This window comes from Caretta caretta, chromosome 9, assembly GCF_965140235.1.
Source record: "Caretta caretta isolate rCarCar2 chromosome 9, rCarCar1.hap1, whole genome shotgun sequence".
NCBI classification, from domain to species: domain Eukaryota; kingdom Metazoa; phylum Chordata; order Testudines; family Cheloniidae; genus Caretta; species Caretta caretta.
In genome coordinates this window covers 45,544,280-45,567,538 of record NC_134214.1, presented here as the reverse complement: position 1 = coordinate 45,567,538, position 23,259 = coordinate 45,544,280, and the positions used below count along the sequence as shown (strand labels likewise).

General features: G+C 41.4%; 2 protein-coding genes across 2 annotated transcripts in view; one reads left to right on the top strand and one right to left on the bottom strand.

Annotated features, from left to right (window-relative positions):
• The window catches only part of FAM168B (family with sequence similarity 168 member B), a 34,197-nt gene extending 25,509 nt beyond the window's left edge, over nucleotides 1-8,688 (top strand). Inside the window, exons 6-7 of the mRNA XM_048865083.2 lie at nucleotides 964-1,089; nucleotides 3,574-8,688. Coding sequence (XP_048721040.1) covers nucleotides 964-1,076 — 113 coding nt within the window. The 3' untranslated portion in view covers nucleotides 1,077-1,089; nucleotides 3,574-8,688. The remainder of the gene's footprint in view (nucleotides 1-963; nucleotides 1,090-3,573) is intronic.
• Nucleotides 8,689-17,886: 9,198 nt separating this feature from the next.
• ARHGEF4 (Rho guanine nucleotide exchange factor 4) overlaps nucleotides 17,887-23,259 on the bottom strand; it is a 328,085-nt gene continuing 322,712 nt past the window's right edge. The window contains 1 exon segment of the mRNA XM_048865082.2: nucleotides 17,887-23,257. Within this exon segment, the coding sequence (XP_048721039.2) occupies nucleotides 22,889-23,257 (369 nt within the window). The 3' untranslated portion in view covers nucleotides 17,887-22,888.

Sequence of the window (23,259 nt, the reverse complement as noted above, 5' to 3'; positions counted from 1 at the left end):
CATTGTTCCCTAAAACAGTTACAGAACACGCAGTCCTGGCCGTATTAGTCCTAAACTTTGTTAGAACTTGAGCGACTTTGTCAATCTGAAGAAATTGGTGTCTTTGATTGAATGTCTCAAAAACAAGTCTGTTTCTAGTACAGAATTATACACCTGGGGTGCTTCTCCCCAGAATTTTGAGTGATGCTGTTGTTTAATGATCAACAGTGTAAGAATTCTATTTTTCCCCGCGTCACTGCTGCTCTTCGATAACTTACAAGTTTTCAGATGGGCAAACCAAGGTGAACTAATGATTGTGTTACATGGTAGTCTTCTGGATTACTCCAACTACAGATTTCAGCTTTCTAACCTCCGGTATCCCACAGCCCTGGTGGGGATATTTTTTCAGGACCAGCACTGTGTGCTCTCTTCATTACCTTTGTATTTTTCCCAGTTTCTTTTTTGAGTGTGGGGTAAGCTGCAGCAACTAAACATTAGTCATTTGTATGTGAAGTGCTGTAGAAGGAAACTGTTAGGATTCTGGGGTCCCAGTCTGTTGCCTTCTACAGTCTCTCCATCTATAAAACCCATTTGCACAGACAGGAACTAAATTATACTTACCCTAGTGAATTTTCTTTTGCATCAGGTGTTCCTACAGCACACAGAGCCTGCTGTGAGGAAAAGTATTTTTCGGTGTATAATGTGTGCTTATGATCTGGAGCTGCTGCTAAGTAGTTATTCGCTAAAAGTATCTAAACATGCATTGGAGAGAATATCAAAGTGTTCGTGTTGCATAAACATTTGAAGGAAGGTAGATGGAATTGAAAATGCTAAGATACAGATTCACAAGTTTCATATTGGTATATGTCAAAAGATGTACAAGTTCTGATTAATATGGTTTTGGTTTTCAGTTGACCATTTAATAAGTGTTGAAAGGCATATTTGTGAAAAATATTTAATATAAAAATGTTTTGTTTCTCCTAGGTACTTTGTTGACAACTCATTCCCCAACTCCAGTAGCCCCTCATCCAGTTACTATGCCCACATATCGGGCTCCAGGAACACCAACCTATAGCTATGTGCCCCCCCAGTGGTGATTATTCTGGCAGTGTAAGTTACCAGTGCCTACAGTTGAAACAGTGGCCTGTATATAAATGTCAGTTCATTTTGATTAAGTTGTGTAGAAGGAAGGATGTTTTTTAAACACAGTGTGTCTGTCTTCTGCTGAGACTTCCTTTTTCTGTATATTCATCTCATTGGTGCCTGTATATAGAATTCAAAATGATCTATTTCTCAAAATACAGCATTTTAATTTACACAGCTGTAGAAATGTTAGGTCTGATGAATCCCAGGCCCTGTTGGGTCCATATGAAACAGAGGCTAGTTTGCTCAATTTGGGTTTTGTGACAATTCCTGAATCCAACAACACTCTGATTCATGAGTGGAAAAAATATGTAAAACATGGAAGTTGGATCAGCTTAAATAAGGGGGCTATTTGGATCAGCATAAATAAAGGGGCACTTAATATTTCCTTCGTGATGAACATTTCCCAGAAAGAGAGGCTGCTAACTAGTAAGCGTAAGAAACTGATAATTCCCATCACCCAAATTCAGGTGGGTTTAAATTTAAATTTGAACTGTTTACAGTTTTCATGGAAAAATCATTACAGCCTGTAGCACAGTTTAAACTATACATGGAGGAAAAAAAGACTTGTGAAATCTGCTTTAGATTTCGACTGATAAAACAATGTAGTTAACTAATTTATGAAGCCAGCATATTATACATTTTTTTTAGTTTTAATGGGGGAGTGCTGCTTAAAATTGACATGGCTTATTGTTCTTACTCTTTTGGGGGCCTGATTCTGCTCACGTTTCAACAGTGCAAATCAGGAGTAACTCCACTAGTGTAAATTACATGTTTATAAAACCAGTGTGAGAGCAGAATCGTGCTGGCTCCCTTCATTTATTGCTCTGTTCAATGTTTATAACAAGTTAAGACAAAATCTGACTGTCCCCTATTTTCAGTGTCCCTCTCTATGATTGGAAGTCAGGAGCTCGCTGATACGTTCTGGTTCTGCCGTGGGCTCATTGTGTGCCCTTTGAATAAGGCGTTTAATATCTCTTCCTCAGTTCTCAGATCTGTAAAAAGAAGCTATCACTACCCCCTCAGTGGTATTGGCTTAAATATCTGAAGTGGTTTGCACTAATAGCACATTTCAGCTAAGCATGCTATATGTGTACATAAAGGGACAATGTGCTGTGAGCACAAGGGCAGAATTGTTAAGGATGATTAAGTTGCGTATAACAATGTACACGTTGTCCACCAATAACCTTTCAATATGCAGCTAGGGTGCGGGAATGATTCTGTAATCCTTGCTTGCACAAAGTTTCCAGTGACATCAGGGAAACCTTGCTGGAGTAAGCTATAGGGTTGGGACCATTATAATAAACTCTCATCTAGCATTTTTCATCTGCAAATCTTATTTTATGCTTTCCTTTGTTCTGTTCTTCTGAGGCAAAGAAGTAAAGTGATTCTTTTAGGGTCCCACAATAGATGATTGGCCGAGCAGGGACTAACACTTAGCTCTGCTGACCTATATATGTGGCTTTTGCATAAGTTGTGACTCCTGGCCAGCATCATAGCCACTGGACCACGTTGTGACCAGTATAATTTCTGCAGTATCGCAGTGGAATGATTGTTAAACTTCACCAGTATAAGCTTATCTGAAGGGAGTGTCATTCGTATGAAACACAGTGTGTGCACAGGTCTTTCTGTAAATATCTTGTTACTAAAACTGATATATTTGGAATGAAGTAACTACAGATTTTCTTAAGGTAATTTCTTCAGTTGCTCAGTGCTTTGTTAGCCTTTAATACTTAGCAACTTTCTTCAAATGAGATGTGAAAGAAAAGTATTATGCTTTGACTTAAAACATTTCGGTGGCGGTATTAAAAACTGCCTGCATTTGGAGCAGTTAGCCATTTTATTTGGATTTTGGCAAATCTGGAATGTCTGTTCTCTTTTGCTTGTGAAGTCCGTGGAATGTCAGTGAGGGGTTTGCTTCCTAAAACCTAGTCCTTTTTTGTACCAGATCTGTGCCAGCAATCATGTTATAAGTAGCATTTGAGGCAGAATTTGGGCTATGAAATTTGTAGGAAAACCTCTTCACTGCCAAAGCTACACAAAAATAACACCTCCGTGGATGTTGGGTGTATGAGGGAAAACAAAGGGTCTTACATTCAGAATTGCTGCAGTAAAGTACGAAGTACTTGAGTGCGCTACAAATTCCTCAGTGGGAAAATTCAAAAGCTAACAATAAATATTTTTTAAATCAAATACTTTGTCAGTGACCTTTTTTAAAAAAAAGTCTAGTCAACGTAAGATATTCTAGTAATAAAAACTGCTGTCCCTGATTCACCCCAGTTGGTGACTTAAAGGGCTGTGAGTGGATAGTGGGTTTACAGCATAACTGCTACAAAGTAGCATTAGGTTATAGTCTGTTTTAAATGCATTCCTGTGTAGAGTTTGCAGCATTAAACTAGATTCTGGGGTGTTACTTGAGTATCTATCTTGCCTCTTTCTCTCTGAATGTAGGTTTGAAGATGGGAGATATGCAATCAAGTAATTGAGGTTTAAAAGTTGGTGCTGAAGCCCTCATGCCTCCAACCAGGACTTTCTTTCTTCTGAATGCTTTCAACACTTTGCTAAACACTACTAATTCCAGATCACTGAAGATTTTTCCAGTGCGGCATATCTTACATCTTGGAACTCCAGCAGTTAGTCTTAAAGCAAATCCTGTTTTGTGGACTGTCTTGCAATTTTTTAGCTAATTATAATGATAAAAAAGGGAGTATAAACTTATTCTGATCCATATCTAGTTGAATGCATGTTTAAAAAAAAAAAGGCAACAAAAAAACAAAGCTTGCTCATGCAGTGACTGATGCAAAAACCATATGCAAAATCCAAAGGAACCGAAAAGTATTTTACAACTTGTATCACTAATGCACTGTTGTAACATATGCAGGGTCTTAAAAGGTAGTATCGCAAAAGTGAATTTCTTTATAGAATACCATAATATACATTAGATAACTGCTTCAACCTTTTTGGGTTGACGCAGTTGCCAGTTAAAAGGAGGGGGAAAATTATTTAAGTTATGTATTCCTTTCTAATTAAATTCAGCTAACACAAATTGGAGCGACTGGAAATAGTCTGATGAGCTGTAGAAATCCTGCACAGAATTAGTTTACCACATTTACCTTTTCATTTCTATTGTGTGGATGCAGTGTTATGCGGACATTCTTAAGGATCAGAATGGAATGGTAAATGAAGTTTTGTGTGGCCAGTTAAAGAAAAATGTGAATAAAGCAGCCTTCCAAGCTGCCCACATCCTTAAGGCAAATCTCTGCCATTATATGAGGAGGTAACACCATATATGTATGTATAAAAATGAATTCTGACTCCTGAAAAAAATACATGGTGATAGAATCAGATTTTTTTTGGCTTCAGTCCAGGAAATCCATTCTGTTTTTCCCCTAAAGAATGTTCTAATCAGCTGAAAATGTATGTGCAGTTGACGCAGCTTGCTTTTCTAATACTTAAGAAATGCTAGGGTTTTCCGCAACCAACAGGAGGAGTTCAACTACATATTATCCTGAAGAAAGTTTGTGTGCTTGTTAAGTGTATTAAAGGGGAACAAACCATTTTAACACAATTTCCTTTTAGCTTATATTACATACCAATGTGGTTTATGGGTGCAGTATAGCAGGGCTGTCAGAATGTAGAGATTTCAGAAACTTTTTTTTTAAGCAAAAACAAATAGATCATAGTAGGAGTCATTCATTGGTTACAAAATTGTTGATGTAATTGTTGGGTTTTCCTTTTTTTACCTCCTTAATTGCACTTGGAAAGCATGCAAATTAAGACTGACTGTAGATTAGTGTTTCATTGCAATGAGTCATTTCTGGTATTCTTGCTCGCAGCTTCAATTTTTAAAAAGTACCTCAAAGCAAATGCTGTGAGGATAAAGGGCTAGCCTTGGAACCCATTTGTATACCAAAATCATTATGGGAAAGATTTTAAATTTTTAAATTTGAATATTGCACAAAAAAATCAAGGTTTTTTCTGAAACCTGCCTGATTTATGATTCCAGTAAGATGCAGTTTTTTTCCAGATACATTCTGCCCGCAATAAATTATGCGGTAAATGGTTATAAAATGTTGTTCCCTTTTAAGAGTTTACATAGAGGTATGTCAGGCTGTAGTGTTTGTAGTCTAATTTCCATCCAAAAGTAATGTTTTTTTTTTTAAAGTTGTGTATCTACTTGGGCTTTGTGTTGGGGTGGTCTGCTCCTTCTACGGGTTTGGCAGCTACTTCAGGGTAGCATCAGTGCTGATTTAATGCTGCCGTTCCCATACTCTACCCTGGTGGGAGGTGTAGGCACCTGAATGCCCATAGAGGTTAGAGTCTTCAGTAACTATTTTTTACAATAAGCACTCTTCGTATTTTTTTACTTCCATGTTTTGTTTTATAAAGTTTAGGATTATTTTGCATGGATCACTGTAAACAGACTACCCCTTATTGCTAATGCCTTTAACATAACTATGGTGTTAACTATAAGTACTTTAAAACTACTCGTGAGCACTTACTACAGCTTAAGGATTTCCATATATTTATATATGGAGCAGAGAATTACCCCAAACAAACCATTTGAATCTGTACTGCTTTGTTCAGGTCTGTTTAACAATTCCATTCGTGTAGTAGGTTTGCAGCATTGACTGGTCAAGTGCTCCAGAAGCTGTAGTGAACATTAATACAGTTTAGCTAGTTTAGAGTGAGAGTTTCATTGTCTTTGTATGTTTTTAATAAAAATAGTTGTGAGGTAAGAAACAATGCTGTCTTGGGGAGAAGCTATAGAGAACAAGTTTTAAGCTTTGCTGTCTCCTGTCTTGATTCCCAGTGATAACAAAGCTTTGAAACCCTAGGAGAGAACTTTCATGAATGCTGTGATAGATAAATAGTCATGGAAAGAATATAAAGTCCTATATATTTGCTCTGACTTTAGATTCCTAAATGTTTCCTTGGAATTGTTGTCTCCTAATAGTACTATTCCATAACATTTAGGGGGTCTCGCTTGAGCACTTTTTTCTAAGTTGCATTATGGGATTCATCCACAAAGGGGAAATTGTACCTTGGAAAAGGTATTGCACCTTCCAGATGTGATATAAACTAATGGGAGGTTTGATCTGTTCTCCAGTAGTTTAAGGGAGTAACCAAAAGCACAGTGGTGGGGGAGGGGGCGGTGTGTATATAAACTATCGTAATGGCATTTTGTTGCAAATAGTGGAAAGCATGGATATGAAACTGGGATAAAAATCATACATTACACAGTGGGGGTCTTATGAAACATTCTCTCCTGCATTTTCTATTACATTCCCTATTTAAAATCCTGTATAGCTTTACACACACACACATAGACATAGACACGGTATGTGGCTGCATTGGAGATTTCCAGAAAATGAAAGGGCTCTAGTGCAGTAGAAACCAGTTCAAATCAAGCTTCTCTGAAACTTTTATGGCAGCTTCATATAATAGAATAAAAAAGAATACTACTTTAAAAGTGTAGTTGAAGACGGCTATTACAGCAATAATATGAGAGAAGTCCAACATACATTTTCGATCTAACTTCAACTGTTGTATTTAAACAAAGTATTAAGGCTCAGGAGTTCCCTGTGTTAGTAACATCTGGTTGTGTCTCTTAAATGTAGCAACGAAATCAAGTCATATTCTTGAAAATGGCTAAATCACTGGCATCAGAAGCTGGTAGCCCTAATCTGTAGTGTGGTCATTAACCAGCCAATAGGAAGGAAATAGAACTTCATTATTTTAAACCTTGTTTATTAACTTATTTTAACCAACCATTTCCTGTTGAAGTTTTAGAAGACTTACGGAATTGCTGTTCTTGAAAGCTTTTTGAGTGTACTATGCAAGTTAAGGGCTTAGATGCAGCAGTAGATGACAAAAGTTCATAATTTGGGATTAAGTTGAAGTCATTCCTCCTACGACCTCACTCACTGAAAAGCCCCTTCAGTATCACCATGTCTTAGTGTTTTCTGACTTATAGTTCATGGTGCAGATATGTACAGCAGGGTACTCCACATTGATTAGTCTTTACAGAGCAATCTAGCTTAATGTCTACAGAGGGAATAGGCCTCTTACAGTATCTGAGCCAAAAACATTTCAGAATTTTGACTCAATAGCTCCCCCAGTGCTTGGACGTAGTATTGGATACCATTAGTTTTGGCTTAAACATGTTAATTTTGCCAGAATGGAGAAATGCAGCAATCTTTTGACACCATCATTAACTGTAGGTTTAAAAGCATATAAGAGAATAGAAAATACCTTGTATGTGAAATCCTCACTTACAGGCACAGAAACAGTGAGGTGATACTTCAGTTAAACTTCTGGGAAGAGAGGACAGATGTCCTGATTATTGTTTGCATAACTTGAAACTAACCAGAGAAAGAAGCTTGGGCCAGTGTCTGTAGAAAATACACACGTTTTATGCCCATTCTTCTCCAGCAGGTGTAAATTATCCTATAGTGACTATTTGTGGAGGTTTGAAACAATCCATTAATCCCCAGTTTAAAATGCATTCTGTTAATGGAAAACCTGTTAGAAAACATAAGGAAGAGTTAAACTTGTCCATGTATTTCTAATTAAGGAAGCATTAAGCAGATAAATTTTACTTACTGTAAGCCATCTGTACACACAGTTGGGAATGTTAATAAGGAAAACAGTGCAGGGAGACAGGATCATTTTTCACTAACATGCCTCATTCAGAATGTTCAGGCCTGTTTGAAGATTTCCTCTTCTAAGCTAGTGAGGACTTTCCAGCAGGTGCTGTTTACCCTGTGAGTGTGTAGGGAGGGGATGAGAAGTGATGAGGCCACTAATGTTGAGGGGAGGAGGGGGCTGCCGTGGAGGAGGAACAATGCTTAGCTGGGAGAGAAAAACCTCTTCCCTTGTCTCTTGAATGTGACATTTGGGATTATTGGACTACCACAGTGTTGCGGGTCCACTTGTAATATCAAATATTCTGAACAGTTTATAGCCTGAAGCTCCAACATCAAAAAAGTAAACGTGACTTTCCAGGCCTGTTGTGCCTTTTGGGACTTAACAGGCAAATGGGGAAAGCTTCTTTAGCTGGCTGCTGTACAGACTTGTTTCAAGTAGAATGGATTTGTTAATGGTTTTTTTTAATTATAGTGCTATTATTGGCTGCCCTCAGATCCTACAATTTGAAAAAGGGGGGGGGGGAAAGTGAGTGCATGCAACAGAAGTACAAGAGGCCCCAGTAATAGCTCTCTGTTTGTTACGAAATAGGCACAGGTTTCCTTTTTTATGACTTTTTTTAAAACTGTCTTACAAGCAGTTATATTGGTACTTTTTGAAGTTTAGGTAAATGTTGTCTTCCAGAATAAGTTTTAAACCATCACTCACTTCTGCATTGAACTATTGCATCAACACACAAAGGAGTGGAGATTCCATTCTGAGCCAGTTCAATTATGTGTAAATTCATACTTTTTTATTTTTATGCAATCCAACGAGTAGATGAGCTCAGATTTAAATTCTTAAAAGCACGTTTATTGTAACAAGAATTGTTATGTATTAATACTTCAGTTTTCAATAAAGGTTGACTTGTGTTGCTTATTATGGTCTCGCTATCTTGTTATTAAAAACACTGGTCACATTGTTTATTATTTAATTGCTGACAGCATAACAAATATAACATGTTAGAATAACTTCCTTATGAATTTTCAGGTTACTGAACTTAACTGATTAGCTGAATATTTTCTTCCCTTCCATCAGTTAGCTACACTTAAAACAAATAAACTCTCTTGTGGTGGCTTAAATTAATAGAATCCCTGCTAGAATTGTAGCTGTCCAGTTGGGTCCAGAGTAACATGGCTCCGTAGTCTGCCAAGGGCTACCCACAATTGCAGGTATTGCTCCCTAATTTCAGCCCTGGGTGTGCCTGGTGCCCAAAGGGGCCTGAGTGCAGAAGAGATAAATCTGCCCTGCCACCAACTAGCCACCAGAAACAATGGAGCACTTCACTTAGCAGAGTGGGAATAAGCTGCCCCATCTGAGTATATAGCAGGGATGGTGTAGCTCCATGTTGTCCCCTTTGACATCTCTGTCTAATTGGTATGATTGAGTCCTTAGAGCATAAGGAAAATGTGTAACTGTATAACTTAGTGAAACCAATGAAATGCACATGCATTTTCACAATGCCTTAGTGTTTGTCTTGTATCTGGGATTCAGTGATCTCTTAAAGAAAGGCAACAAGCCTTGAGTAGGAGGAAGTTTAGGATTAATTAAGTTATTCTTTTGGGCTTTCCCCACAAGCAAATTCATGAGTAAGAGAGATGAAGACAGCTAGTCTAGTCCTTTAGAGGGCAGGTGGCTGTAAACATTCTTCAGTTCATAGTCAGGAAGCAAGACAAAGAGTGAAACTTGAACATTATGACTTTTGGGTATAATGTTTCATACAAGAGGATCAGTATTTATTTTAGGTTTTTGACCTGAAATAGTTTGATAATACTCCATCAAAGCAATGTGCATTTGAAGAGAGACGGGAAGGTAGTACGACATCATGGAAATCTTACTGCAAGTGTAAGTTGTCTGGACTTTGAAATTGCATAGGGTTCCCTGTTCCATTATGTACTTCTGCAGTTACCAACCAGCATAACTCCCCCATCTGTGGCTGGGCATTTAACTTCTAGGATGTGTCTTGATGAGTTTTTTACCTCCAGTTAATTGATTGCCAATAGATAAGGTAAACTACAAATGTTTGGATGGTTGTGGGGAGTGTCCAGACTGGTTTTTACAAACAAGCATTGAGTTAATTGTCAGTCAGTTAACTTGAGGGAGGAAAAACTAGTGAAGACAAACCCTTCACAAAACTACCAGAACATGAATGGTATGTGGGGGGGTGATGTACAATTTTGCTAATCCCCCATCTCATATAATTAAAATAACAAACACTTTAGTGCAAAGGAGTCTTCCTGCGTGGGCCACCCCCCAGGGGTAATGGCCAGGGTAGGAAAATCCATTTTTTGGCCCAGGTTTAAATATATTAAGAGACAAATCCTTCAACATTCTAGAAACATATCTGTGCAGCTTGGACCACTCTGACTGGTGTTTGGCTTCCCCCTCTGTTCTCTTAGCAGTATTTTCAAGATAGGCCCCAGGGCAAGCCCAAGGAGTGCTCCTCCAGCAAACAAAAAGAAACCAATTTGCAAACAAAACAAAGGGGGATGCCTTTCCCTGACCTCTGGCAGATGGATCCTGGGGAGGGGAAGGGGAGGTTTTGTCCTGTTGTTCCCTGGTGTCAGTCCTTCCCCTAAACAGGCAGTCAGTTTGGTTGTTCCCCCCCCTTGGAGAGTAGCAGCCTCTCACCCTGGAGAAGCCCATCACCCTGCAGCTATTATCCCTGCAGCAGCTTGTCATTCCCTCCCACACCAGAAGAGGGTTTTTAGACTCAGGTATCCCTAATTGACCTAAGGTAACCCCTTCTCAGCTTATAGGGAAAAGGTCCTTTATTATTCTAGGGCTGACATACCTCTCAAAGAAAATGAAAGGAAGCAAAGGAAAAAGGCACTTGATTTGAACTGAAAGGCCAGCCTTCTCCACCCAGAGAAGCACACTTTGTGAGAACGAATGGAAACAGCTGCTGGAGCCAATTCCTTATGGATTCATGGCATAGTGTAATTGTGTCTATTTAGGACAAAATGCAAAAATAATAAAAATCACACTCTTGCATCTACCCAGACTGACTTATATATGCACACGCATGCGTGTTTGTGTGTAGCTTTCACTACATTGCCTTACCCTCACATTTAGCCTCACATTTACACTTAAGCTAATTTATTATTAACCTAAACACACCTATCTAATGTACTGGCTTTTCTTAACATAATCAATATCTTCACTTACTTGAGTGGTCCGACATTTGGGTGAAAATTGGTAAAATCCAAGTAGTAGCTTTTGTAAAACCTGGAAAAAAACAGGCCTGAACTGTTAGTTCCCTGAGAGGCTTCAGCCGTAATACATGACGATGCGAGGTCCTGATGTAGTAGCTACATCTTGCACATGGGTAGCAAGCTAGCCCACATCCAAGCACCACAGGTCTGATGCTTTTGTTGTCCTATTTCAGGGTCACATCAAGCCATTAGCTATGTGGCTTCAGATGTAATGGCATAGAATCTGGGTCCTGTGAAGATCAAAAGCATTTACACAATACTTAGAGGTCTCTGGTAGTTAGAAGAAGCTGTTCTCTGCTACCTGTATTGTCGTGATGGGTATTGCTGGCCTGTTTGGCGATGGGTGAATCAAATTTGTCAACTACAACTATTATTCCTATTTGGCCAACTAAATGTTGCCAAACAAAGTGGACCTGAAAATTTTAGGCTGCCAAGTCATACAGTTAAATATCTGCTGAAAGCATGTCAGTCACCCTGTTGCTTGGTTTGGACTCTTACCTTCAGCTGTTCTGCAGTCATTTGTTGTAGCTTGCTGCTTTCTGGACCAGAGAAGAGAAACATAAGGCTGTTGGTAAAGGTACCAGCCAAAGCTAAGAAATCTAATAAACAGACTTGCTTATAAAAAGATGAATCTCCTCTCTGAAGTCACTCACTTGAGTGGGATGGGAAAGAGACTAAAATGCTGGAGAAGTAACATCCAATCTTTACCCCTCCTCTGACTTATGCTTTGGTTCAAATCTGTATACTGCACTGATGGAGCAAGCCGCGAGACTGAGTGTTCTGAGTGCAGAACTAGCAGCAGGAGCCTTTCTATAGCACTAGGATGCAGTCAGGCACAGAGCCACCCTCATGGCCTAAAGCTGATGCTAACACAGGAATTATTGTGATTGTAATGGACAGGAGAGAAAAACAAAGGCTTGGACAATGCTGCAGTCAATTGAAACAAACTGACCACCTAATTTCCCCATGACCAAATAAGGCAGTGGATACTCTAATGCACAAATGGTAATGTTGGTGAGGTCAGAGTTGGATAAAGTGGGTGTGTGAATTGTGTGCAGGGCGGTACAGGGGAGGAGGAAGGGAGCTCCTGGTGGAGGTGAGTCTGTCACCAAGGCCAGCCCTGCACTAGAGGTGCTGCAGCTATGCCACTGTAGCGTACCATAGTGTAGCTGCTGCCCACATCAACAGAAGGGGTTTTGTCTGTCGCTGTCGTGAATCCACCTTCCTGAGCAGCTGTAGCTAGGTGGATGGCAGAATACTTCCGTTAACCTAGCTGAGTCTAGACCAGGGGCTCGGTTGACTTTAAGTACGGCACTCGGGGTAGGGTGTGAATTTAGTGATGTAGCTTGGGTGATCTAAATTTTCAGTGTAGACCAGGCCCCATACTGGTTGATGGATGTGTAGGTGTTAAAGTCGTCAGCTCGTCACTTCCTTGCTTTCAAGGGCTTGTTGTGTGGGTGGGTTTGGCGCTTAATCATCCTTAGGGAGTTTAACCTGTTGTTGGGTATACAATAAACCTTAAGGCGTTGTTTTACAGTCCAGTATTATCTCGAAACCACAGTCGAGGGCTGGGGCCCACTATGCTAGCTGCTCTCCCAGGCTGCATGGCAAACAGGTGACTGAAACAGACAGACAGGAAGGAGGTGGGTTGAGAGGCTGAGATAACAAAAGAGAATTTAGCAGAAAAGCAGTAACCGCAACCCAGCACTGAGCTAACTTCCCTCCCAGGAGTGATTTGAAGACATTACAGAAGAGGGGCTACGAGGCAAAGAGGGATTTAAGAGGATAAATGGTGGTGTGAGCTCTGACCAGGAGCTTTTCCCCAGAGTGCTACATGATCTTCCTTGGTTCCTTGTAATACTGTAATGTCATAATTAACCCCTCCAGCCAGCTTCAAATAGTCATGTTACGAGTTAGGTTGCTAAAGTGGCACATCTTTGCATGGAAAGAGGAATTAGTAGGCAAATGAAACCATGTTCTTCTGGAACTAGCTGTGCTGGGCAGCTGGATTCCTGTTTGTCTGTTAGTGTTTGAAAGTTGTGTGTCCAGGATTCGGCAGGCCCCTGATGTGGAGGTGCAGGGGAGCAAGGGGGAAGCCCATTTGGCTAATAACCGAGCTGTGAGTGGTTTATAAACAATAATCTGGAAGTGATGCAGATGTAGTGACACCTACAGAATTCCGGCACATCTCCCTTCCTTAAACTTTAGAAACACTGAATACTGAAAAGCTCAACAAGGTCCCACGCTGTAGTTTACTGGAGGATGAAGCAGACTACCTGGATCCCCGAGCCTACTGAGAGGATTATTCTGAATATTATTACAATTAGATGGCTCAATTAATATACTATTCATTTCTTCTTTAGAGTGCCTTTTCTCTGATTCTAGGCCTCTCCTTTTTCTCCTCCTCCTCTTGGGCTTTATTTGATTGATGTTTCAGATTCCTAGATTGCAAGGCCGGAAGAGACTATTGTGATCATTTACTATGACCTCCTATATAATACAGGCCAGAGAATTTCTCCAAAACAATTCCTAGAGAAGATCTTTTAGAAAAAAACATCCAATCTTGAGTTAAAAATTGTCAGTGATGGAGAATCTACCACGACTTTGGGTAAATTGTTCCAATGGTTAATTAGTCTCGCTGTTAAAATTTTACACCTTATAGCCAAGACTGCCTCTCCATTTAGAACTTCTTGACCAAAATGAGATTGTGATGATAGAGGAAAAATTATTCTCAGCATTTGCACCATCAGACACTGGCAGTTCTAACATTTTCTATTGCAGATGTCTTGTTTTTTTCTCTCTAGTTCTCTTTCACCATTCCAGTGATCAGGCAGTTCTGTATCAGGGTCCAATGTGGCCATTTCACCCAGGAATGCTATCTTCACTTCCTTGTTCTCTCAGAGACCATCACCTGCATCTTCTAGGACTAGCGGCATGATTTCTGTGATGTTAGGGGTTCTGTTTCTCTGGGTATGCTCACTGAGGAAGCTGGGAATTCTTGGTCTATCTTCCTCATGTGGTTTTCAGTCTGCTGTTGCTTGTCTGTCTCCAGAGCCTTCTGGGTTGAGTTGTCATCTTATATTTGAGCTTTTTTATTTTGAACCTCTGCATCTGAATTTGCTTCTCCAGGCCCCAGCTAGTGTTCTGTGGGTGTTGCTTAATGGAATGTTCATCAGTGTGTTCACTGTTCCCTCCATGCTTTCCTGATCTGGAGTTTGACCTGATTCCAGCTGTATGTTGCCTACCTCCTCTCCCACAGTGTATATGAAGAAATGCTGCCTCTTTCTTTCAGTTCAGCCCTGACAACACAGCCTGTAATGGGGGCTACTCCCTTGTGTCTGGCACTAGGATCTGGCCAGTTGTGACACTATGCGGACAGGAGCAGGGAGCACTGAGGGGCATCTGCGCATCAGTCTTACAGCAGAGGTAAATGCTTTATCATGGATAGGTAGCAGTACTTCCTAGTAGAGTGAGCCCTGCAACGTTAACTCTTTAAGCACCTGCCAGCCTTTACACAGAAATTAGTCAGCAACACTGGTGTTGCAATTAAAAAGTCAAATAGCTCTCAGTTGGGCAAATCACTCTCCAGAAACCTTGCCGAGAAGAGCATTTGTGGGAAACCAGTGATTTCATTGCTGACAACAACTGCAGGCTACAGTATGATCTTGTGGGACGAACCAAGCAAACAGCCCTTTGTCCCTCTAGGTAAACAACGCTGGGAGAAGCCCAAACAGAATCATATCCCCCTCCCCCCCGACTCACAGGCAGCTCTTGATGTTTGCTTGGTTTAGTGGTTTTAGGTCACTTGTGTGGAAAGTACAAAAGTGGACAGGCGGAAATGTGGACACCTTGTTCATTTCCCATCTCATGAGTGCATATGTACATGTCTCGGTCAAGGATCATGCATGTGCCACCCACTGGGCTCTAAAACAGTGCAGAGAGCAGCATTGCTAGGAGAGCGCTGCAGAATAACAGCCCACCATGTACTGGGGTGGGAGTACAAAGTAGTTGCAGGGACAAAAATGACAGTCAATCTAAGTAAGCAGGACAAGCAGCCTTCAGCAGAACACAGTCCCTGTCAAAGCCGTGCTTTTTTAAAATATCACAGCTCATGATTGTGGAAGGAGACAGGAGATGGGGTGGGTAGAAGGATTAAATGTGATGCGGGATGTTAATCCCACAGCAGGAAGGAGATTGAAAGCTGTGGATAGTGAGTGGGTATAAACCAGGCCAGGAAACCAGAATTCTATTGCTTCTCATGAGTCTGAAATTATGCAGCAGCTAACACAGAAAACACAAGTGAAATAGAGTTTGTGGCTCAGAAATGTACTCTTTAAACATGCTGACTGCAAACCCCATCCCATCACCCCCAAATTGGAACCTGTACACAGCACTCCTCTGAAGCAGCATGTGATGGAAATGCAGATGTGGACACTCCGGTTCCTGCCAAGTAATGTTTTTGGTTCACTTTGGAATGAAATTATGAAATGGTGGAGTTGCAGCAAGTGGTGACTGAAATGAGTTGCACGGATTTTCACTCTGCTGCTTTGGGAAATTGATTTCCCCTCACCCCCAACTAGGTAAATCAAACATTGCATCTCACACGAGTGTCCCAAACACTTATTTTTAAATAAGAATCTATCAACTCAAGACCTTATTCTTTAATCCATTACTTACGAACTCCCTGATCCTGCAGCCCTGTTTAGCACTGTAAACTCTGTGGGGCAGGGACCACCTTTGTGTTGGAATAATTATATGTGGTCCCATTAGGTTACATTGGGCAATTAACAGGGAGGGGTTGCAGGATTACACCTGGGTGTTTAAAGCAGAAATATGAGCAGAAAGGGCTGTTCTGAGCGCACTAAAGGTTACTGCAATCTCAAACTCCCTGTTCCAACATTTAATGTGATGCAATAATCTCATTAGCAGGCATGTGGCTAAGCTTGCCAAGAGAGCAATGCAAAGAGAGGTAGTTGCAACAACATGGTCAAATTAGATGTATTAGCACTCTGAAATTTGCATTAGCCCTGGCACAAAGCAATCTATTTCACGGGATCAGTTTGTTTTAATTAAAACAAAAAAAAATTTGAATCCCAGGCAATCGATATAATGGATGTTTCACTGAAAATATAACCCACCAACAGTGATTTGCAATGCATATTTAATTCCATTGCCAGTAAAGGATCTAATCCTGCTGCATGGAGCAGCAATTCAGTGGGGGCAACCTGGGGCCCTGATATTTTTCTTCAGTTCTCAAAATTAAAACCCTTAGTTTTCCAGAGAGGATAGAGTAACGGCAAACGCCCCGGACTACTAAACCAGGAGTGGAAATTTCTGCTTATGAAGTCACAAAGTTAGTCAAAAGTGCCTCTTACTTTTATTTGCCTCCATTCTTGGTTGACCAACTTGACCCACTGCGGCCCGGCTTCCTGACCCCACAGCTATTATTAAGTGAAGCACTTCTCAAAGTCACGGGCCCAATGGGCCTCAAGATGGACATCTAAATGTGTGGTGACTTCAAAATTGACTGCATCGCAGGGTCACAGGTAACAATTCATGGGATGCAAGTATTGCAGCATGATGCATCTTGAGCAATTGGAACTTTACGGATGGGGAATATGCCTTTTTGAAATAGACAAGAGCACAAGCTTCCATGCTCTTCAGCTGCAGCACAAAACCAAAAAGCTCCACTACTTAGACTAGGCAGATACATGTAAAAGTTCAGCTCCTATTTGCCATGGATATTCATCAGTTCATTATTTTCTTTGCTTTTGCTCTGGTAGGAAGTCTCATTCTAACGTACATCTTCCAGAAAGTTGTGGTGAACCTATGGAACCATGAAGCTTGGGTCTGGCTACAGCACCTACTCTAACATTTGCAGTCCACATAGTCATTCTTCCCAGCTAGTGAGCTTACGTGGGAAGATCAGTCAGTCATATGTTCTAAACAGAAGAGAGATTTCTTGGTAACCACACAAAGTCCACATTACACTGGTCACTTCAAGAATTTCTTATGTAGTCTTTTAACCAATTCACATTTAAACCATTCCCCCTCCTCCTCTCCACCATAAGTAAAGTCTGGACCAGTTGTACTCTACTATTAATACATATTTTTCCTGTAGCTTCTGACAAGGAGGTCCCACCTGGTGAGCACACTGAATTGTCTCACTAAAAACCAGATGGCAAGCGTTTTTTCCAAGATAATGGCTCAGAAAAATTCTAAGCCAGGCCAAATCCCTCTTATCTTCCTCAAGTGAGTAACCCAGTTTTGCAGTACATGAAGGAGTAGACTCTTTGGTCTGCAGTCTTGAATGGGCCCCTGATATGAAGGTCAGGTGCTTCTGTCCAGATAGGACTGGCATGTGAAAATACAGATTTCTATGTTTGCTAAGGTGACAGGCTCATCTCTGGAGGAGAGAGACTAGCTCCTAGGGCCCTGCTGGGATTGCCCAAATTCTTGTTATGTTTATAAGGTGCCTAGCACAATCTGGTCCTGGCCTCTAAGTGCCACTGCATGCAACCAACAACAGTCAAAAGCCGTGGCTTGTTCTTCTTGGGCATAATTGTCAACATAATTGTTCATACCACCCTATATTAAATAATCCTTGGTGACTGCTTGAAGAAAAAGCTACTCTTTTCCACTGAACTGTTGCTGATACACTAGAAAACATGTTCCACTGTTAAGAAAGTAGATAATGTTCTGAAATCTGCTGGGTATATACAAACACTTCGCCCCTCCCCCCAGTTGGCAGTAAATTGAATGATAACTCCTACCCAAGTATCAGGCTCCGGCATGGGAGGAGAAAATAAAACTCACCTTGAGAATGTGGATGATTGTGTGATTTTTGACCTTTACCCAATAATGCAGGAGAAAATTTCTGACTTTAATCATAGCAAACCAGTCTATTTCATACATAGGTATCTGATAACACAATGGTCCATTCATGAAGGAATAGGTCTTGTATGATTAGAGAACACTGAATTATTACGGGATATAAAAGAAGACATGGGGTTGACAGTTACTTGCTAAATTCTGCCCATGTAAACTGCTTTCTATCCATTAGCTGCTATGTGAATTTGCTATATCATATATACACATGTTGGTGCATGGGAAGAAATCGTGGGAAAAAAATGAGTCCAATCCTTGTCTCAGTCATACAATTATCAGTGCTGGAACTCCACTGAATATAGAGCTAAACTCTGATTCTACTCAACGGCAAAGCTCCCGTCTTCTTCAATGTAACCAATATGTATCCCTAATGTTAGGCTTAAACTGAGGTCAGCCTCTAGTCTTTGATGTTTCTTACAAGGCTAAAATTACAGCTGAAGGAACTCTTTAAATATTATCAGTGACAGCAGACAATTAAGCAGAACACTCCTCTCTACCAGAAATAAATTACAAGTACTCAATACAGTACATAAAAAGGGATAGCATTTGGCTGCACTAATCTATCTTGACATCTATTAGAAAAGAGATGTCTAGAAAAGGATTCTTGTCACAAATAGTTGTAGTGTGCACTAACTAGGTGTGAACCAAGACAGGTAAAACAGTTAAAACTCTTCAGATTATGTCTATGAGGACAATAGGAAAGCAAGTCACTTAAAAAATTGTTTTTTCAAGACTCTTCCTCTCCCTTAGACTGGTTCTATACTTCAGTGGAATTACCGCTACTTATACCAGTGTACGAAGTTAGCCTACATCCCAAGGCTGACTGGCTTTAGAAATTAAAACCGAGTTTAAAACCAGGCCAAACCAGCTCCCCAGACTATGTATTATGAAACAGTCATGATCAGAAAATCATCACTTACATGCCAACCTATTTTCTTCCTGGCCAATCAAAACAGACATATTGCGGGGGCTGGAGGGAAAGGGGAAGAGATGCAGACACGAAGGGTAAACAGAAAAAGAACAGTGCCGTCTGTCAAGCTGAATCTTTCTGCAACACAATCCAGCTCTGGCTGTGATAATCCCGTGAAGTGTGGCAAGCTAAATGCCGCAAGGATGCTTCAAGGCAGGAAATCACCATCAGCTCAGTTAAACGAGCTAGGGAACTGGGAGATCAACATGACTCCTCTTCTAATTGTTGGATAAAGGGCCCTTTTCTACAATCCTGATTTCTGTGAGTAATTCCATTGCTATAATGTGATTCAGCTCCCTAGCCATGTGAACCCCAAAGGCAGTACGTGTGTGGGGAACGATGACTCACGTGACATCCATTGGAAGCTTGTATGTCATAGATGAAGCTCAGTGCAGCAGTAACATGGTTATTGCTGTGATAAAGCAGCAGGCAGAACACTAACCCCAGAGGAAAGGATTGTTACCAAGGCAAATGATGAGTGGTTCAAAATGTTAGGATGAAGTCGCATTTTTCAGGCCCCCACCCTACAGGGACTTGTGATCATGTTGAAAGCCAATTTCTAATGTGGCTGTAGTAGTCTGGGGTATCTACATAATTCACCTCTACCAGTGGTAACAATGATGGAGGGTTTAGTGTAGATACAGTCTAGCCCAGCTTCTTAACAGGGTTTGTAATCATGCCAGCCGTAGGCCCTGTGGGAACATGCACTGAAAATACCATTGCTAATGCTTCTTCAGCTCCACCAATGTTAGCAACGTTAGGGGCCCTAGTGTGATGGCTGCAGGTTTTAACACCATCTCAGGTAAGCCAGTGCTGAACAGGTCTGATTGGTGTTAGGCTGCTGTCAGTGTGTTTAGTACCACAGTCGTGAGGCCTACTCAGGACACGCTTTTTAAAAGAAACCGTGCAGCAGCCCAGCTCCATGAGCGCCTCCTAGGTTGCTAACTCAGGGGTACCTGTGTAAGCAACCATGAGACATGATTAGAAAATGTAGACAGGGCCTAACGTAGACAGGGCCTACGCATGCATGTTCACAGTCTACAATGTACTCAAAAGCCTGAGGCTGGATCACATTAGTTGTCCTTAGGGCAAGTTAATAGTGAATAACGCTTCAGATTTTGGCTTATATAGAGACAGGCTCAGTAAAAGCCATACTAGCCTTAAGCATTCAACAGCAGCAGCACTAATGTAGACTGGCTGCTGGTGTTTTCATCAGTATGCCATCTAGACCTACTCTGAACAAAGTCGGGCCAGTGGTAAATCCATTTTTAGGCCTCTAACTGCTGGCACAGACATTTCTTCTTAGCAAGTCTTTGCTAAGGGGCCAAGTCTATGCCTGGGTTCTAGCAGAGTGGCTGGCTGAGGAAAAAATCCACGTCCATTCATGGCCAGTGAACCCATGCATGCTCCAAGCAGATGGCCCTGGTGTTAGGACGTGGCTGTAGCTTGCTTGGTTCTGGTTCCCATAGCGAGTCGGAGTACAAAGTTGGATGGGCAAGAGGAAACCAGCAGGAAGACTATCGTCAGGTACTGCAACCAAGAGAAGCAAAAGGCCAAAGCATTAGTAAATTAAATATTTCCTGCGGTAAGCTTAGGTTAGTTGATTATTAAAAGAAATGAGACGAGGTGGGTGAGGTGTAACATCTCCTTGTATCAACTGCTTTTGGTGGAAGGGACACATTTTTGAGCTTCACAGAGTTGTTCCTCAGGTCTGGAGAAGGTAACCAGAGTGTCATAATCAAGTTAGGTCCAATAAACGCTATTACCTCCCCTACCATGTGTGTCTCACAGCTTGGGTCCAACACGGCTACAGCAACACTACAAACAAGTATGAAAAGGAATGCTTGTTCACACCAGTAGTCATCAGAGGATGTTATTCTGAATATAGTAAAGTTTTCTAAGGGACCTGTTTACCTGTAGTTAAAGATGCATTTGCAAAAGTGACAGACTATGGCCCTGCAATTAATTGCATTGCTGCAATGTTGCCCAGACAATCAGAAGGTCAGTTTTGAGGACCCTTTTGAAATTTGGCTCTTTCATGGTATTTAAACCTTACGCTTTCTCCATGACTCGGAAAAATTACCTTGTGCAGAGATCTGTCCTTCAGCTGAAAAGCTCAACTTTTACAGAAAGGATTGCAAAATAAGGATCTCCTGGGCCTGAGGAAATTGCGCGTGTGTCTGCAATTACAAAGGCTGGTGACCTTTGCATCAAGTTCACGGAAAGGCCACGCCCCATGACAGTCTCTGTACTGGGCTATACAGCTGCTGCATGGCTACATATAAGCTCTCTTAGGCAATTTTTTACATCTTGGAACAATGTTCCCATCTCATTCCTCACAGGAGTGAGAGGCAAAACAGAAATCGAGGGCTAAGGCATCCACTGCCACTTATTTAAATAAAACGTATCAATAGGAAATGGACCATCACGAATGATGCACTTGCTTTGAAGTGCCCGGCGGATGTCAGGAAATTCAGTGCTGTAACCTATCAAGGGATAGGACAGGAATTTGGAAGATGGCCTTTAATTCCACTGGCAGCCTTGAGCACTCAATTCCAACCAACTAGCATATTTCCAGGCTCCTCTGTATCTCTTGACAGATATGCCATCCCCAGGAGGACTTTGAAAGATGCCACTTCCAGAGTGGCCTCTAGTGACACATGGCCACCTATGTAGCAAGGAGAACAAGCAGCTAGGATTGTGAGGAGGCCGAACGAGGACCACACCGACAGACATGTATGCGTAAGACACAAACACTGGCTGTAAGTCACTTTTACAAGTTTCTTTATGAAACTAAATGTAGCCCCTGGTGAGGGGAAAGATATAGTGCAAGAATGACTTTGTACATGCTACTGAATTCAGATATCCCTGGATAACCAGACTTCAGTCAGCTACAGTATCAGCAAACATTGGAACTCTGAGCTTTGCAGACAGTTAGTGCTTACTCACAATAGCAACGTGCTGGAACGAATGGGTGTTTTCCTTCCAACCACCCACAACTTCTCCTAAGCTATGGAATTCAGTCCTTATGGCTTCTAACTCTTTCACTATTGTAAGGCGAATCTTTCCTTTTACTAACCACGGATTAAATGAATTCTTTTTGGCCACAATTTACAAACCTGCATGCCTATTGCTAAACTCTCAATTCCACAGTTAGGCACCTTATAAATGGCCTGATTTCTTTTTTTCAAAGGTGCAGGCGACCTGGAATACACCTTGACATGAGGGGTTTGGATGTATTCTCTGGTTTGGAAAAATCCATCCATTTTGTATGAAGGTGCTCAGCTGTGGAGTTAGGACCCTACCTTAAGGGGATTAAGTTTGCAAATATTGGCCTTTGTTTTTTGTTAACAGAAAAAAAGAAAGACAGACGAAACAGGCATCAAGTTAACAACATCTGACGGGACTGATTACAAACTTACAAAATACACAGTTCTGTATTTGCCATAAATAAACACATTACAAACGTTTAGCATTTTCATTGGCCAGGAAATATGGCAGGGTGACGGTGGGAAAAGTCTAAGGAGCTGAAAACAGTACTTATTTTAGGCACATTTTTCCCTAACTCATTTTTTTTACATAACTCAAAGAAAATCAACTCAATTGCAAGCTGCGTGTACTTCACTCATGCTGTGGGTTTGATTGGCACCATTTACCGGACTATGGTTCGGCGGTGTGTTGACCTCAGGGAAAGAAAAAGGGCACAGCGATATCATTGTTGCCTTCTCTGAGTGCCAGTAAAGGCTAATCAGTCCGTGTAGTAAGATCATTTCTTTGAAGATGAACTCGGGAATTGGGGCAGTGAAAGGAAGGGTTTAGTGCCCCCAAAAGTGCATCACATCAGCAACAATGAACCATGGTTCTGAGCATGCTCAGTAGACACCAAGCAGGCAGGTGTTGGAATGGACAAACTGCCGTCTCTGCATGGGCAGCCATGTTGGCTGAAGGCCAGAGTCTCTCTGGCAGTTGTCAGACAGCAATAATGTTCACAGCTGGGAGGATTGGGTCAAGATGCAGCTGACAACAAGGGTAAGATGAAAAATAGTTCAGGCTCCATCCTGTCGTGATCTCTTCCTGGGGGTTTGTATGGCTCCCGAGCGTTGTGCAGGGATGGCTCACTTCGACTGGCACAAAAACACGCAAGTGTCCCACTTCGGACCCATTCAAGCACAGTCAGTCTGCAGAATAAATAGGGAAGGACGGAGCATGCGCCATCCTTTGCAGACAGAGGGGTGGAAGAGCCGGGGTCCGTCAGCTGGAACTGATGGCTAAAGTGCTTTCTCAGAAGGGATTCAGGCACAAACAGGGGGCTGCCCCTCACTTGCGAAAGGGCGTCAGCCTGCTGATGTTCTGCCAGAAGTTCGAGGGTTTGCGCTT